Source organism: Bombus affinis, chromosome 11 (assembly GCF_024516045.1).
Source record: "Bombus affinis isolate iyBomAffi1 chromosome 11, iyBomAffi1.2, whole genome shotgun sequence".
In the NCBI taxonomy this organism is placed as follows: domain Eukaryota; kingdom Metazoa; phylum Arthropoda; class Insecta; order Hymenoptera; family Apidae; genus Bombus; species Bombus affinis.
In genome coordinates this window covers 5406425-5422026 of record NC_066354.1, presented here as the reverse complement: position 1 = coordinate 5422026, position 15602 = coordinate 5406425, and the positions used below count along the sequence as shown (strand labels likewise).

At 27.9% G+C, this 15602-nt stretch overlaps 4 protein-coding genes across 10 annotated transcripts; 1 reads left to right on the top strand and 3 right to left on the bottom strand.

Annotated features, from left to right (window-relative positions):
* Positions 1-17: 17 nt before the first annotated feature.
* Positions 18-3089, bottom strand: LOC126921739 (uncharacterized). Of its 3 annotated transcripts, none has more exons than XM_050733561.1 (6): positions 2991-3089; positions 2334-2424; positions 2183-2263; positions 2032-2109; positions 262-1968; positions 18-112 (listed from the first exon to the last, which is right to left on the bottom strand). In XM_050733561.1, exons 2-5 carry the CDS (start codon positions 2386-2388, stop codon positions 623-625), a joined length of 1560 nt encoding a protein of 519 aa, XP_050589518.1. In that variant the 5' UTR covers positions 2389-2424; positions 2991-3089; the 3' UTR covers positions 18-112; positions 262-622. The 3 variants fall into 3 exon arrangements, with proteins under 3 accessions (XP_050589518.1, XP_050589519.1, XP_050589517.1); XM_050733562.1 differs by having other exon boundaries at positions 2866-2992; XM_050733560.1 differs by lacking the exon at positions 2991-3089 and adding an exon at positions 2500-2763.
* Positions 3070-12217, top strand: LOC126921716 (zinc finger protein 91). Of its 4 annotated transcripts, none has more exons than XM_050733502.1 (8): positions 3070-3205; positions 4133-4498; positions 4572-5486; positions 5634-5759; positions 5902-6138; positions 6206-6533; positions 6622-7692; positions 12080-12217. In XM_050733502.1, exons 2-8 carry the CDS (start codon positions 4170-4172, stop codon positions 12116-12118), a joined length of 3045 nt encoding a protein of 1014 aa, XP_050589459.1. In that variant the 5' UTR covers positions 3070-3205; positions 4133-4169; the 3' UTR covers positions 12119-12217. The 4 variants fall into 4 exon arrangements, with proteins under 4 accessions (XP_050589459.1, XP_050589457.1, XP_050589456.1 ...); XM_050733500.1 differs by having other exon boundaries at positions 6622-7986; positions 12080-12182; XM_050733499.1 differs by lacking the exon at positions 12080-12217 and having other exon boundaries at positions 6622-11849.
* On the bottom strand, positions 11566-13298 carry LOC126921761 (solute carrier family 35 member G1-like). The gene is made up of 3 exons (XM_050733616.1): positions 12677-13298; positions 12370-12585; positions 11566-12303 (listed from the first exon to the last, which is right to left on the bottom strand). The coding sequence occupies exons 1-3, from the start codon at positions 12986-12988 to the stop codon at positions 11821-11823; spliced, it is 1011 nt and encodes a 336-aa protein (XP_050589573.1). The 5' UTR covers positions 12989-13298; the 3' UTR covers positions 11566-11820.
* A 134-nt stretch (positions 13299-13432) lies between these two features.
* Positions 13433-15590, bottom strand: LOC126921762 (ester hydrolase C11orf54 homolog). 2 transcript variants are annotated; one of them, XM_050733618.1, is made up of 7 exons: positions 15132-15590; positions 14951-15056; positions 14772-14870; positions 14523-14701; positions 14278-14437; positions 13933-14093; positions 13433-13781 (listed from the first exon to the last, which is right to left on the bottom strand). In XM_050733618.1, exons 2-7 carry the CDS (start codon positions 15027-15029, stop codon positions 13608-13610), a joined length of 852 nt encoding a protein of 283 aa, XP_050589575.1. In that variant the 5' UTR covers positions 15030-15056; positions 15132-15590; the 3' UTR covers positions 13433-13607. The 2 variants fall into 2 exon arrangements, with proteins under 2 accessions (XP_050589575.1, XP_050589574.1); XM_050733617.1 differs by having other exon boundaries at positions 13933-14099; positions 14176-14437; positions 15132-15571.
* Positions 15591-15602: the final 12 nt, after the last annotated feature.

Here is a 15602-nt window from a genome sequence, read left to right as displayed (position 1 = left end):
CAATTTTGAAATACGAATTCCTAATTTGGATGTCATTATATATTTAATGATTTCACTGTGACAGAAATCATCCCAAGCTAGCTTGAGGTAGTGGCACCATTGATCGAGCATCCTAAAAGATATGCAATCATACGATACACTTTTGCTTACATTATTTTATTCTAACCTATACCACTTTTACGTTATATTAAATATTCTTTTTACATGTATTTCAGAAACTTATATATTTTTAACAATATTATAAGAAATTTTATTTTATACCTATATTTGTAATTTATATAAAATCTATGAAGTTAAATTTGAATGATAACTTCAATTTTCTTGTTAAAATTGGTATTTTAATAAATACACGAAAATATATTTATTAATTTCTATTTAATAAAAAATATACATATATTTATTTTATATTTAAATTTTTTATGTAAATTTGGAACAATTTTTTCATTAAAATTTAAACATGCACACATTAACATACACATACACAATTATAAAACTTACATTACTAATCATAATTGTACTACATATAATATATTAGATTATTGTATAGCGTTTGTATATAAATTAAATACATATATTTATCAATATCTTTCAATTCAATATCATTATGTAAAGAAATTCATATTTAAGAATCTGGTGATTCAGAGTATAAATTCTGAAGATCCGTGAGCAGTTTATTTGATATATATGTTACATTAACAGATTTATCTATGCTATCTACTTGACATAATGATTTGAACTTTTTACCATCTGGAGTTTCTAAAAAATTTATATTTGACTTTAAAGCCATATATTCTCTGAGTGATCGATTCAGCTTACATTTTTTTAGACTTTTAGGAGTCTTTGGTTTAGATAAGTAATTCTGAATAGGTTTTGCGTGCATAATATTAAGTTGATTTTCTAATTCTAGAAAACTTCCATCTGCTACTGCAGTATCAGACATTCTTCTTATATTGAAACCTCTGTCATTTTCTTTATTTTCATCATTTCCAGTTGACTTACTTTCATTTGAATCCTTTTTGTTTATTACTGTAATTTGTGGTATATGTGTAATAGGTGTCTTCAACTGTTCTTCTGAATATTGTACTGATTTGCAACAAGTTTCTACTTGCACTCCTTTGTCCATCATTTTATTACTTCTATTCTCAGTATCAGAAGTAATATCTCTATCTTTTACAAGTAATTCTGTGACATGTGTTAATAGTGATCTTAATTTAGGTATCCTTTCCTCTGTTTCTTTTAATAAATCTTTTAAGTCATGTTCCAATCGAATAATTTTATCTTTATTTATACAGATCACCTCAGGTGATTCCACATTTGTACAATTTCCAGAAGCCACTAATTTTATATCTTCAATATCATTATATAAATTTTGAATACAGTTATCTGTTTCTTTTGGTTTTGATGATATGTCACATTTTAAAGCACTCTTGTTTGGAATAAATTTCTCATGTATTGAATTATTTTGTGTAAACACCTGATTCTCATTATTTGTTATTATTTGTTGAGAGGATTTTAATGCTACATGTAATGTTTCCAAAAGTTGTACATGATTTATATCAATAGGATTTAGTTTTGAATTATTAGAACATTGAACAATTTTCTGTTCATTATATATTTGCCTATTCTTAGATGGTACTGCAGAATTAATATTAACAGCTAAGGATTCACTCGTGATTTTATTTTCATTTTTAGAGTCAGTATTTATTTCATCTATTTCTCTTGATATTTCATATATTGTTGACTGCCTAGTTATGTTCACATTACATTTTTCTAAATATTTATCTTTTATAGCATTTGGTGGTAGTAATAAACTTCTTTTCTTTATTGGTTTAGAAATCTTATGATGAAACTGCTCAGATTTATCTGGTTGAGTTTTATTTTCATTGTTATTTTTTGTAGCATTAATAGGAGTACCATTAAAATTAAGAAATCTACGTACATGCTTTTTAGAGGATTCAATTTGAATACCTAACAAAAATAAAATTATATGTTATTATAAATATTTAATTAAAGATACTAATATATACTAACCACTTTGTTCCACATTTGCCCTTATATTTTTTTTGTTTGAAAGTGCACCCAATCTTTCTGGTTGTGTTCTTTTACGTACTGAAATTCGTTTATTTTTATGAATATATAACACTTACATAAAAGAGATTAAGGACAAAATATATATATGTACCACTGTCTTGAGGAATGCCTTTTACATTTTCGGGTAGACGAAGCAATTGTGCAATTTTAATTGGTTGAGGTCTTTCATAGTCTATGAAATGAAAACTTAATTAGTAAGACTATTTGATTTATGTACGAAAATTATATTATAGCGAAATTACCTTTTTTATGTACGCTGTTTGATAGTAATTTTGAACATGTTGAATATTCTGTCATCCTTTTTGACTGTGGTCGCTTAACTTTGGATTTACCCTGAAAGAAAATATGTAATCATGTATATCATTTATGTAGATTCTTTATATATTACAAAATTTAATTTACACCCACTGTTGAACTAGATGTAATAGGCATTATTTTTAATTCTTAATTGAGTATTAACGTATCAAAATATTATATCTTTCACATTATAATTTATACCACAAGTTGCTTTTTACTTATTTTATCCATTCTTACTTCACATAATGTAGTGCAATAATTAAATGCTTTTAACAATTACACTATAAACATAAATAAAATACAAATGTAAAGATAATGTATATAAACAAATTCAAATTTCTTAGAATTTAACGGATTTTAATCATGAAACTCAATAATGAATAGATCCGTAAGTGACAAATCATGTTTCAGTTATATGGAATGGCGCATTTACATTGTGCAAGCATAGCATACACCAATGAAAAGTTGTGAACTTACATTTTACATATCGCGCGTTTAGTTTATGATTCTAAATCCACAAGTTAGAAATAAAAGTTATATATTGTATAACAATAATTTTTATGGATGCTTATGTATATAATTTACACTACACGATTAATTACCTGTTACAAGCAAGTACTATGCAAATGTGAAAAGTTTTGCGCAGATTTCTTATCTATAGTTGGCTATTCCCCAAAGTCACATCTGTCGGCCATTTTGTTAAATTTATTTCTAAACGTATCCCCTCCAAATTGAAAACAACCGAAGGTTGACGCTGTTCTTAATCTCGATAAAGTATTTTTGGTTAGGTTAATAGCTGTGTAGAGGATATTTAACAGTAAGTAAATTATTGTGATTGCGTCTATTTCTATCAACATTGAATTGAGGCAGAAAATTTCTACGCGTGCACGAACAAGTACCACTTTAGCATAGTTCGTAATGTGTAATTGGATGGAAGGAGGCTCAGAATAAAGAGAGGCTATGGCTACTGCTTTGATCATATGTAAAATACTGTTACCCTATCGGCCACCCATTGTTTTTCATTACCCATCTATTTGGCACTTCTATCAATTGGTTCATTCGCGTAAAACAATTTTCTATTTCGAAATGCTTCTTATAACCTCTAAAGTCATAACCTATATAATATAACCTTAGATGTCAACATTTTAAATATTCGTTGTTTAAAAAGTTTAGTGAAAACGCTCTTAGAAAATCTTAAATCCATAATTGATAAATAATTTTGAATGTCTCTTACTGTATCTTCTAAGTTAGTTTCACACACAACTTTCAACATTGCACCTTATGTTATTTAATATTATATATTATTAAATAAATTTAATTCATTTTCAATAGGAAATGTATAAAGAGGAATCTTTCGTTAACAATTTATAATTAATGAATGAAAGTAATTATTTTCTTACTACAAAGATAGCTATTATAGATAGAAGACTTTCTGTGAAAACAATTCTTTAATTCACAATGTTTTATTTTTACTTAAAAATTAAGTAGATAATCATCTATTAAAAAGAAGGTTTTGTTCTTTTGAATTTGAACCATATCTCTTTAGATTTAAATTAATTGTGTCAATATTTAACCTCATATAATATATTTTTGATGTTTATGTATTTATATGTTCTGTGTATTATGTATATACTGGTAGATGATATATAGATATTATATAAATAACATATCAAAGTAATGAAATAAAAGAAATTAAAATGATCACTATACAACTTTAAGATTAAGAGTAATTCTTATATTTTAGTGATTTCAGTGATCAAATAAGTTTAGATTATAACAAAATGGATGTTGCTGGAGACTTAACACTACAGTGGGTGGAGGAGGTGGGAAATGTTATTCACGAAGAGGTAATATGTGGTTTAGAAGCACAACTTGTTGGAGCAGAAGAGGAAGTGATAGGAGCTTGCGAAGAAGTTACAATAGAAGAAACAGTAGAGTCAGTTCCCAATGTTACTTCTACGACAGGGTCAGAAATATTAATGGTACCACAATCCAACGACATGGAATCTATTTACATAGTTCCACAAGATCAAGGTCATGATTATTTAAACATACAGGTTACAGAAGAAGTAATTGCAGATAATTGGGATAGATCTGGTCCAGAAGATGGGTAAGTTTAAATAAAATATTTTTTTAAGTTAAATTTAATAAATTGAATAATTAATTAATTTTATATTTTGAAGAGTTGAGATATCAGAAGTAAAAGTATCTCATGAAAATTTATTGGAATATGATGATATGGAGATACCATTGCCAATTGATCAAGATTCATATACAAATAGCAGACCTTATCCATGTGATTTCTGTAGCAGGAGGTTTAGAAAGAAAGCAAACTTAATGAATCATATGGTAACACATCAAACAGATCGACCTCATGGTTGTAATTTATGTGGAGCACGTTATGCAAGAAAATGTGATCTTATGAATCATTTAAAGATTCATGCTTATGCACCACCACGAGATGGTTTAGAGGATGATTTAAACGATGATGATTCATTGGCACCAGAAGAAGAGGAATCTACTAAAGGTAGACGTAAAAAGGTACAATCAAGCGTACCAAGAAAACGCAAAAACAATTCTATTTCAAAACGCAATATGGAAGATAATAAAATGGAAATGGGCAAGTACGTCAGTAAATCTTATGATTATGTTGATGAAGATATGCGCCTTTTGGAGGAAATGACTAGTAGAAATTCTGCGCGCAGTAGTAACTATGCTTCAAGCTCAAGATGGACTGAACAGATGTCACCTGTATCAAACGAAGTTCAAACACCACGGTGGCCTATAACTGATCCAACAAAACCATATGTGTGTCAGTATTGTGGTGTTGGTTTTGCAAGGGAAAAAGCACTTGCTTCTCATGCACGCATACATGGTGGTGATAGTCCATTTGAATGTACATCTTGTGGTGATATGTTTTGGGATGTTAATAGTTTAAGGGAACATGTTCGTATCAAACATGGTGGTACAGTACAATCTGATACAGAGGAATATGATAATGATGCCACATATACAGGAGATGAAAGATTTGGGGAATTCTATTGTAATACTTGTGGTGTTCCTTTTCATCGTTTGGATTTACTTAAACGCCATCAAAAGTAAGATAACTTTATGCTAGTGGACAAACTATATTTATTTATTAAAATTACATATATTAGCTAAAAATGCATTTTGTCTCAATGCTTGACCAATTTGCAAGAAAATTAATTACAATGTGATATTAATTTTAATGTTGATTGCATTAGGATTCATGTCAAACAGGAGGCTGCTGATATGATGGAAGGTCCAAGTCGACTTCATGTTTGTAATGTTTGTGGTGAATGGTTTGAAGAAGCTTTGGCATTGTTAGCACATGCTGAACTTCATGCTAGGTACTATTTAACTAAGATTTCTTTTTAATTAAAATTTGGATCTGTAGGATAATAATATTTTTGAAAATTTATATTATTTTAAATTTATTTATATTCTATATTTAAATGAATATTACCGTAAAAGATTGTTTAACCTGCCTAGATCACCCGGTCATCGATGTTTACTGTGTGGGGAAAGATGTCGTGATGATGCTGAAGTTGCTGAACATGTTCGACAAAATCATGCTCAAGATGCTCCACCAAATACATGTACTCTTTGTGGAAAAACGTGTAAAGATAAACGCAGTTTATTAAAACATTCATGGGTTCATAATGTCGATAAAACTTTTGGATGTACAAAATGTGGGAAACGCTTTCATAGCAAAGCTAGATTACGAAGGTACTTATTATAATTGTTCTTATATGTCTGTAACCCCAATCATTTACTTACTACAATCTTGTTTTAGACATATGGTATCACATCGCAATAAGATGGTAGCTTGTGACGAGTGTGGAGAAGAGTTTCCTGACGGTAGAGCTTTGGTTAGCCACCGTCATTCACATAATAAAGATCTAGGTGGTCGTTCTTTCCCATGCCGAGAATGTGGAAAAACATTTGGTAGTCGTAGTTCACAACAAATTCATATTCGTATTCACACTGGAGAAAGACCATATGGTTGTAGATTTTGTTGGAAAGCATTTGCTGATGGCGGAACTTTAAGAAAACATGAACGTATCCATACAGGAGAAAAGCCATATGGATGCGCAATTTGTCCACGTGCTTTTAATCAAAGAGTAAGGCAGCTTAATTAAAATATACTTTACTATTCCATTTAAATACATTATATCTTAATTTTCTATTACTTCTTTTTTATTACCTTAGGTTGTTCTTAGAGAACACGTTCGTGCTCATCATTCAGGTCCCGATCCAAAATGTGTAGGTAGTATTACACCATACTTATGTAAAGTATGTGGTGATGCATATGGAACATCGGAAGAAATAGTTGCTCATATTGTGCAACATTGTGATGATAATACCGCATTAAGACGTCAGCCACAAACTGGACCACGTAAATATAAAAGAAGACGTAAATTAAAAACACATGAAACCAACACGATGTTGCGTATGACTGAGCAGTATGATATGGAAGGAGGTTCTGATTCAGATGATAATACAAAAAGAAAGCTTGGAAGAAAAAATAAGCAACATCGATCGAACGTTGAAGAAGGTTATCAGAATGTTCTTAAAAGTTTTGAAAACTCTTTACAAAATATAAATTCAATCGTCAGCAATTCAAAGTTAAATCCTGGAAAATCGAAGCTTTCTAAGAAGAAGCTTAGGAAAGAAGAAAAAAAAAGTGAAGCTGAAGCTTCATGTCAACCTGGTAGACCAAAAATGATTCATACCCAAAAAACAAGAGTGCCTGTAGAAATTGGTGGTGATGGAGTTAAAAAAGGACAGAAAACTAAAACAATGGTAACAAGGACACCTAAAATGATGCCACAAGAGCATAAGTTAGGTGTTTTTCCGGGCGGGGAAAGAAACAGACCAAGAACAAAAAACGTTAGTTATCACATTGAAGGGAAATTTCAACCAACACCTGCAACATTCCCAAAACAAAAGGAAGAAACTTTATTACCTCCAACACCAATACATCATCAATCGCCATTAACCAATATAAAAATAGAACCAAACTTACAAAAAACGTCAAATAATAATCACAGAAATAATAATGGCAATATTCTTGCTATTAATAATGAAAAAATGGAGTCAACACCTAGAAAAAAATCAGGTGTCTTGAGAAAAATTAAAAAACAGAAAGATGTAATTAAGCAAGAACCAATAGATATTGACCATGAGGAAATACAAAATAATAATAATACAGAAAATACGGATTCAGACAGATTAATGGATCATTCAGTGGATGGAAGTAATTTAGAAGTCGCATTCGAGGCAAGTGTTACTACCGAGGAAGAAAATATACTTCCTGATGTAGGTGAAGCAAGTAATACCGAAGATGTGGGTACTGGAAATGTAAAACTTAGTGTAAAAGTTGAGTCAACACCTCAAAGAATGTTGGCTGTTCATAGCGTTATAGCTCCTGTGGATGATATTCCAGAAACTATAATACCAGATGCTGTAGAATATACATGCGAAATGTGTTCTGCAGTATTTTCCAGCCGAGCAGAATTATTGGTCCATGTTCCAATACACATTTGATTTAATTTGTTCAATGAAGTTAATGAGGTATGCAAAATTTGTTCAATTTTAAGAATATTTGATTAATTAAGCAATATTTTAACAATGATCAATGAAAGTTTATATGTTTATTTCAATTGACATTATGTTATTATGCCAAAATGTCCTCTACTCGTTGCTCTATGAAGTGCACCAGATGTTTGTGTTTAACATATATTTTAAAAGTTGATGCTGTCTTTAGTTTATTACGTCATTCTATGTATGGTATGCAGAAACTTTCAAACATAATCGTTTTCAATTAACATTATTATTATATCCTTTTTATACTATTCGTGTTTCTCTTTAACAAAGCTGTTTGGCTCAAAATTCATATTGAATCATGATACAATGAGTAATGTTATAAATATTTTATATGTTTACAATTTACAAAGTCACCTACCCCTGTCAAAGGATTGAAATCTTAGACCATTCTTTTACAATCCACAATTTTATAATGAAATTTAACAAAAAATGAAATAATGGCACGCTGTGTACATAAAATATTAAAATATTCTAAATATTAATGCGAGTGTATTTTATAATATATATTATTCGTTTATATGAATTAAATCTACTCCGTACTTTGCTTTTAGCTCCTAAGTAATTGGATACATGACAGCCAATGCATTGAAGTATTATGATAAACAATTTGTATGCAATATTACCATCTGAACCCAGATTGTTTTTCATTAATTTTTTACTTATAACAATAAGTAGAAATCAACATAGCATAATTGGGAAATTAGGTATTAACTATTTGATTCATATTTGAAGAAAAAAGAGATTATACTTATAAATTTGTCTTGAATTAAATACCTGTAACATTGTAACATGTAATAATATACATACTTTTCACAAGTTGCAATGGAAACATATTTGTACAAATTAATTTTCATATTTTGGAGCATTTTGTGACACAAGAAACACGAATGCATTGTTACTGTTTAATAGTATTCATAGTAAAAATATAATTATTTTTATGGTATACTTTGTTTATACTAACATATCTGAATGGCTTTTTTAAATTAGAAAACCATTTTAATACATTTGGCATTATATGTAATTATATGAAACATGTGTAGAATTTGATGAAAAAGGAAACATTAAAACTTAAATGTTATAAGCTCCCAAATTATTTTAATTTAAGTGCTGGTATAATATGCAGAATCAAATATGAATTTCAAACTTAAAAGAAGGGCAAAATTCTAGTGTATCTATTATCTTATTTATTTACTTATGTTACATGTTGAAAATATCTATTTCATTAGATGTGATATCATCCATCAATTGTATATTATTTATAGCTGATGATGTTATTATAACTGATGAGTGCTATTATAGCATTACATTAAACAGTACCATAGAGGAAAAAGCAGAATTACATTTTGTTTTGGTTAATATAAATTTACATATTACTATAAGCTCATAAAAGTTTAATGTTACAGAGTAAAGATTTGAGTATTGGAGATAGTGTATATACTATCGTACAAATATTTTAGATATATTGACAAGTAGCTTTCGCAACATCGCATTTTTGTTCCATAAAAATAAATAATTATACACAGATACTAAAGTTTTCTTTCTAATTATTACTAAAGAGATTTAATAATTTTATTTATTTTCAGATAAAAATAGTTCAATTAATTTTTAATTATCTCTTGTCATTTTTTCTGTTCAAATACTCTGAATACAATTTTTATTAATAAGAAACATATTTCATCTCAAAAAGTTGTATTAAATTAAATTTGAAATTATTTTATATAAAATAATATTTGCTGTTTACTAAATTACATGTTACAGATATTCAAGATTTTTATTGCTTTGCAGATGTTTTATATTTTACTAACTAATATCTAATATTATATTAAATAATAAAAAAACATCTAATTAATGTTTCAAATTGTTTAAAGTCTGCAAGGTCGTATAATTGAATATTATGTTTTAAAAATTATTTAAAATATATATATATTTTCTTGTATAAAGTAACATACAATAATTTTATTATATTTAATCCAAGATACTGTAGACTTTTGTAATATCTTTCTTAGCTTCGAGGTGATATATGTGTATATGCGTGATTGTATATATATATACATATATATATATATATATATATATATATGTATTCCAAAGTTAAATTAATTGTATTTCAATGGCATTATATGAGGCAATCAATCAAAACCAGTGTGTGCTCTATTTTTATAACTAAGAGATATTTTGAATATAATGAAGAATATAATGAAAATTCTGATACCATTTGTAACATTTTGCAAAACAACGTGTGTATATACATATATATATTATTATTTGATATTTTTATCTGTCTTTATAGAAATGGTGCACAATGCCCACTATTCATTTGTTTCTATATTTTTATATATAAACGAAATTATTTGAAAAAATTCAACAAGTAAATTAAAAAATATTGGTAATATTGTTTAAGGAAAAAAGACACTTTTCAGAGAAACATTCAAGTAATAGAGAATGCGTTTAATAATTATATTCATGGGACAGCATCATATTTTGTATGTTGTGTACATATTTGAATAGTGATTAATTTTTTTAGTAGTATATGTAATTATATTAATGATGTAATGCTAAAGAAACAATTAAAACCAGTTTAAAACTACTTAAATTCACAGAATACAAGCTAGACTTCGTACTATTTCGAAATTATGATATAAGACATTTAGAGATGTCTTATAAATTTAGAAAAATTCATATGTGACCAATGTAAAGTTACAACTTTTGGATAAGAACTATGTAAATATAAATTTACATAAAAAAACATCAAAAATCTCAGACAAAGGTTGATATATTATGTATAAATAATGCTTATTTCAATATTACACATAATTACATTCCCGTTTAACGGTAGCTTTAATATTATTTAAGCATAACACAAAAGATTCGAAAATTGATTTAGTTAACGCGTGCATAGAGCAGCTAGTGCAGGTGGCAATAATTGCAAAGAAATGAAAATTGGATGAAATTTCGAAATAAAATGTTTAAAAAGTGGTACAGACAAGAACATGTACATAAGTTTTTTGTTTTTTCAACTATAAGAAGATTGATTGCATGTAAGTATCCGTGGCTTCTTTCTACCGATAATTAATCTAAAATAAATAGTGTAGCATACAATACTATGTTGCATGATAAAATCTTAAACAGTTACTGAAAAATTCGTATATGTATTACTTAAGTTGTAAACTATATAAGATCTAAGAATATGTATAGATCTATAAGCTCTAAATTAGCATTTTCTCGATAGAATTGTTTGTATCTATCAGAGATAAAGTAGCTACAGAAGGAAAGTGTACATACTATTATCTTGGATATGGTATGGTGTTGTTAATCGTAGTTATATATATATTTTTTTTTTAATAAACCGCGTCAATAATTATAAAGATATAATTAATTACGTCCGCACAAAGTCACGGATAATTCGAAGTACATATAGTAATGATGTGTGTACAATTGTAAATATGTATTCATTTGTATACTTTAAAGTTGTGTCATTTCTATCTAGTGACAAGTTTAAAAAAATGGTACAGATTCGATAGAATCAGTTTAAGTTACACTATCAAATACTTGCTGCTTTTGTTTTTATTTTGAATTAAAACTTATACAAAATATACAAATTAATGCGGTTGAAAATATTATGTAAATGAATGGTAGTTATATATAATTTAATATTATACTGTATAAAGTCTTAAAACTTTATATTATGGAAATCATAATAATAGTATAACAACAATGTTTTCACCATTCATAAAAATATGTATAATATTATCTATGTTTATGCTAAGAGCAGGTATATAATTTAAGGTACTGTATCTTTAATTAGGGAATAAAATCACAAACATTATAAATTTCTTTCTCAAATCCCATACATATAACAGAAACTATGATTAGAAATGCTCCAATGATACTGGTTGATGTAGGCTGATCTCCAAAAAAATATATTTGTACAATATAAGCTAAAATAATATCTAAAGATCTAGTCACTGATACTTTTCCAGCACCTTCTATCTTTAATGCATTAGTTACTAAAATTTGACCTGATAATCCAGTTAGTGCTACTAACAATATTTTACTCCAGGTAATCCAATCATGTGGCAACTTTGATTTTTGTTCGTGATTATCTGACACAAGGAAGAAGAAAAATATCGCTGTAATGAGTGAATACCAAGATAGGTTGAAGATTATTGTTGAATAATGGATTTTCGAACACTTCCTCATAATAACTATGTTAAGAGCTGTAAACAGGGTCGCTAAGATAGCACATACATATCCCATCACATTGTACGATTCAGCTCTATATGTCTAAAAAAGAAATACTTTATATCAAATTATTTATTTACAGAAGTATAAAAAATGTTGTTCTTTTACCTGAAATAGAAATGGTGGTTTAGATACAAAAACAACACCTGCAAAGAGTGCACACATAACTATCACACGTAATATTCCACAAGGTTCTTTTAACAAAATGAAAGATAGTGCAATAACAATCACTGGAGAACTAAATATGATTGTTGTAGCATCTCCTATAGGTAATTTTCGAAAACTATAATATAATAATGATAAAGTTGCACCACCTACTATTCCCTAAGAAAAGATGATATACTTTATTAGATTATTTTTATTTATTATTTTATAGAATATTATATAACTATTATTAATTTTATAGTTAACATACTTGCAAATGTAAGAGCATTCTTTGCCCTTTGGGTCCAAAAAGACTTTTGGAAACTTTAAGTGCTACAGTAGCCATAACTAACATTTGTAGAACAGATCTGATAGCCAGTAATACCATAGGATGTACGTTTTCTACTGCTTTGACTAATGCAGAACTAATTGTAAAAAATGTACCTGATAAAAATGCCAAAAATACTCCATACCATTTGGTACCCTCTTGATACGTTTCAGCATTATTGGCGAATTGTTCAGTGTAATGATATTCTGGATGTATACTGTTATAAGAAGCAGTAGATTCAATGCTGAACTTCATTCTTTGGCTATTTTACAGCTACAATACACGATTATACTGAACGAGACATTTGCGGTATACTACCGTTTACCGCTAATACAGCTGCTGTCTGATAAAATTAACATACAGCTTTGCACGTCAAACAGCTTATTACAGATTAATGCTGGTAGGAAGATTTGGAAAATGTAACGATCGAATTGAAATTCGTCTGTATGTAAAACAGTAAAAAATGTTAATTATAAGATCAAATTTGTTATAAAAATATGGTTCTCTTTACATTTATTTAAAGACATTTTTCATTTTGAAATTAATGTATTCATTAATATGACTGAAATAAGTACATCTATTCATAATTATGTAACTTAATATAAATAACTGGAATCTATATTTTTTGTTAAATGAATTGTATATTGAGTATGTTATGATATTGAAGGAGCCTGTAGATACATTCATACACCTTATAGATTTATTTCAGTGATCATTTTTATTATGATAGTAAAATAATTTAAAAAATATATTTTTCCTTTCAAATAATTTGAATTATATAGTTAGAAAAGAAATATGTTTGTAAGATTATTATACCATAAACATTTATGCATCACTTTTTAGACAAAATGTATATACAATTATATAACAGCAATTAATCCTTTCCAAATTGAATACCAGTTAGTGGTTTATCTACACGGTAAAGTGTAGTACCCAAGTTGAAATATCCCAAGTATTCAATAGTTTCCGGTGTTGTATCAATATGATAATGTCCACCCTCTCCGTGATGGGAAAAGCTGTGGAAATGCTGAACACGAAGATCTAAATCCTAAAATTACAATTCATACGTGATATAATGTGAAACAATACACATAATAGGCTAAATAAGATTTTAGATCATTTATTATCAATATTAAAATGCAGTTTAGATACTTTATCCTGTAACTATAAAACATCTACTTTTATATAACTTTACTTACACTTTCAGAACTGACAAATGTACCAACAGCTATTAGGGGTGTTGACATATTATAGAAGTGTAACCAGTTATTAAGTTGTGCTTCCGTCTTTAATGGAGTTTTTGAGAAGTCTGCCATAACATGCTGTTTAACTTTTCCATCTTTCATTAAAAATGTTCCACCTAATCCTATAATTGTAAAAATTTAATACAAAATTTAACTGCATCTATCACAAGTATATTTATTAATAATAGAATTTCTTACCAACAAGATTATTTGGATAATGCAGAGCAATTGCTTTTTGCATAGATGCAATAAAATCATTATTTCCAGTACGTCTTTTAGCATGGACTTTTAAAACTTTACCTGGTTTTCCTCCAATAACAAACAAATTAGCTAATAAAGCAAGTCTTGTTTCAGTATTAGGTAATGTTTGAAGCACACAATTTCCATTTGTTGTATTGACAGATGAAATACGAGTTCCATTTTTTACACTGGATGGTGAAACAGTTAAATTCATTATAAGCTAAAAGAAAGTAAATTATTTATCTAGGAAATAATTAAATTGAATATGTAAATTTATAACTAAGAGTTTACTGTAATTGTTATACCTCACAATTGGAATTTAGATATGGCCATGGACCAGCTCCTGCTCCAACAACAAAAGAATCTTCTTTGTATTGTAAGTGATTCAAAAGTTGTTGGATGTCATATAATTTATTTTTTTGTACAGTAGGAAGAAGAAATGCTGGTCCACCAATTTCTAGTAATGTTGGGTTGCCACCTAATCCTAAATATTCAATTTCATATATTAATTTAAAATAATACAAACGATATTTAATATTTAAAACATTAGTTACCTGGTGCAGCAAGTGTGAAAGGTTCTTTTGTTAAATCTGGGCAATCAACAACTTCTACTTCTACATCCGCGAAATTTTTAATCAATCCTTCTTTTAAGACTATTAAAAAAAATATGTGTATTTATATTAAATTACAAAATCTTTTTATAAATAGAGATTACATTTCAGTTAAGAATTACCATCTTTTATTTCATCAAGAGAAGGAACATGTAGGTCTCTTTTTACTATGGTAAGTTCATTGGGATTTAAAGTAGCCATAATCGATATATTGATATACAAAATTACCTAAAAGTTTGTTTTTGCGATATTAGTATAGATTTGTAATAATTCAAATATAAGTAAAAATATAGTTGAAATTACCTGTAAATAAGAACTCAATTAGAGAGAGTAAATGAAAGAAACGTAATACATATATAAGATCTTGAATGTAGTTCGTCAAGCGAAACTTGATTTATCTAATCTTGTGCTTGAGCACGACCTTTTATTTCATAAGAGTGTAATAAATCAGTTCCTTACATATACATATATATCTTCAATTATAATAATTCCTATACGGAATCTCCGTTATAGAGATATATAGAACAATTTATAGTTATGTTCAATATAACGTGTATTTCTTAATATGTAAAAATATTGGCGATAGATTTACTTGACATTGCCATTGCCGAATCAAAAAAATAATTTTTGAAGTTTTTATAAGATTAGAAAGCTTTTATAAGTTTCACCAAATTCGGATATTAAAGAATTAAACAATTTAAAACAAATAATATAGTAATAAGGCATAAGCAGATCTATGGAATATTTGTCAAATTTTTTAGAAAATTATATAAC

Excerpts from the sequence above, each read along its gene's own strand:
- LOC126921739 (XM_050733560.1), bottom strand. The coding sequence starts at position 2,523 with ATGCCTATTACATCTAGTTCAACA. Across the intron at positions 2,110-2,182 it reads AGGCATTCCTCAAGACAGTG|TACGTAAAAGAACACAACCA; the intron begins GTACATATATAT and ends AACGAATTTCAG. Across the intron at positions 1,969-2,031 it reads GGCAAATGTGGAACAAAGTG|GTATTCAAATTGAATCCTCT; the intron begins GTTAGTATATAT and ends TATTTTTGTTAG.
- LOC126921716 (XM_050733500.1), top strand. The coding sequence starts at position 4,170 with ATGGATGTTGCTGGAGACTTAACACTACAGTGGGTGGAGGAGGTGGGA. Across the intron at positions 5,760-5,901 it reads CATGCTGAACTTCATGCTAG|ATCACCCGGTCATCGATGTT; the intron begins GTACTATTTAAC and ends TAACCTGCCTAG. Across the intron at positions 6,534-6,621 it reads CACGTGCTTTTAATCAAAGA|GTTGTTCTTAGAGAACACGT; the intron begins GTAAGGCAGCTT and ends TTATTACCTTAG.
- LOC126921761 (XM_050733616.1), bottom strand. The coding sequence starts at position 12,988 with ATGAAGTTCAGCATTGAATCTACTGCTTCTTATAACAGTATACATCCA. Across the intron at positions 12,586-12,676 it reads GAATGCTCTTACATTTGCAA|GGAATAGTAGGTGGTGCAAC; the intron begins GTATGTTAACTA and ends ATCTTTTCTTAG. Across the intron at positions 12,304-12,369 it reads AACCACCATTTCTATTTCAG|ACATATAGAGCTGAATCGTA; the intron begins GTAAAAGAACAA and ends TTTCTTTTTTAG.
- LOC126921762 (XM_050733617.1), bottom strand. The coding sequence starts at position 15,029 with ATGGCTACTTTAAATCCCAATGAACTTACCATAGTAAAAAGAGACCTA. Across the intron at positions 14,702-14,771 it reads TTTCACACTTGCTGCACCAG|GATTAGGTGGCAACCCAACA; the intron begins GTAACTAATGTT and ends TTGAATATTTAG. Across the intron at positions 14,438-14,522 it reads ATCTAAATTCCAATTGTGAG|CTTATAATGAATTTAACTGT; the intron begins GTATAACAATTA and ends ACTTTCTTTTAG.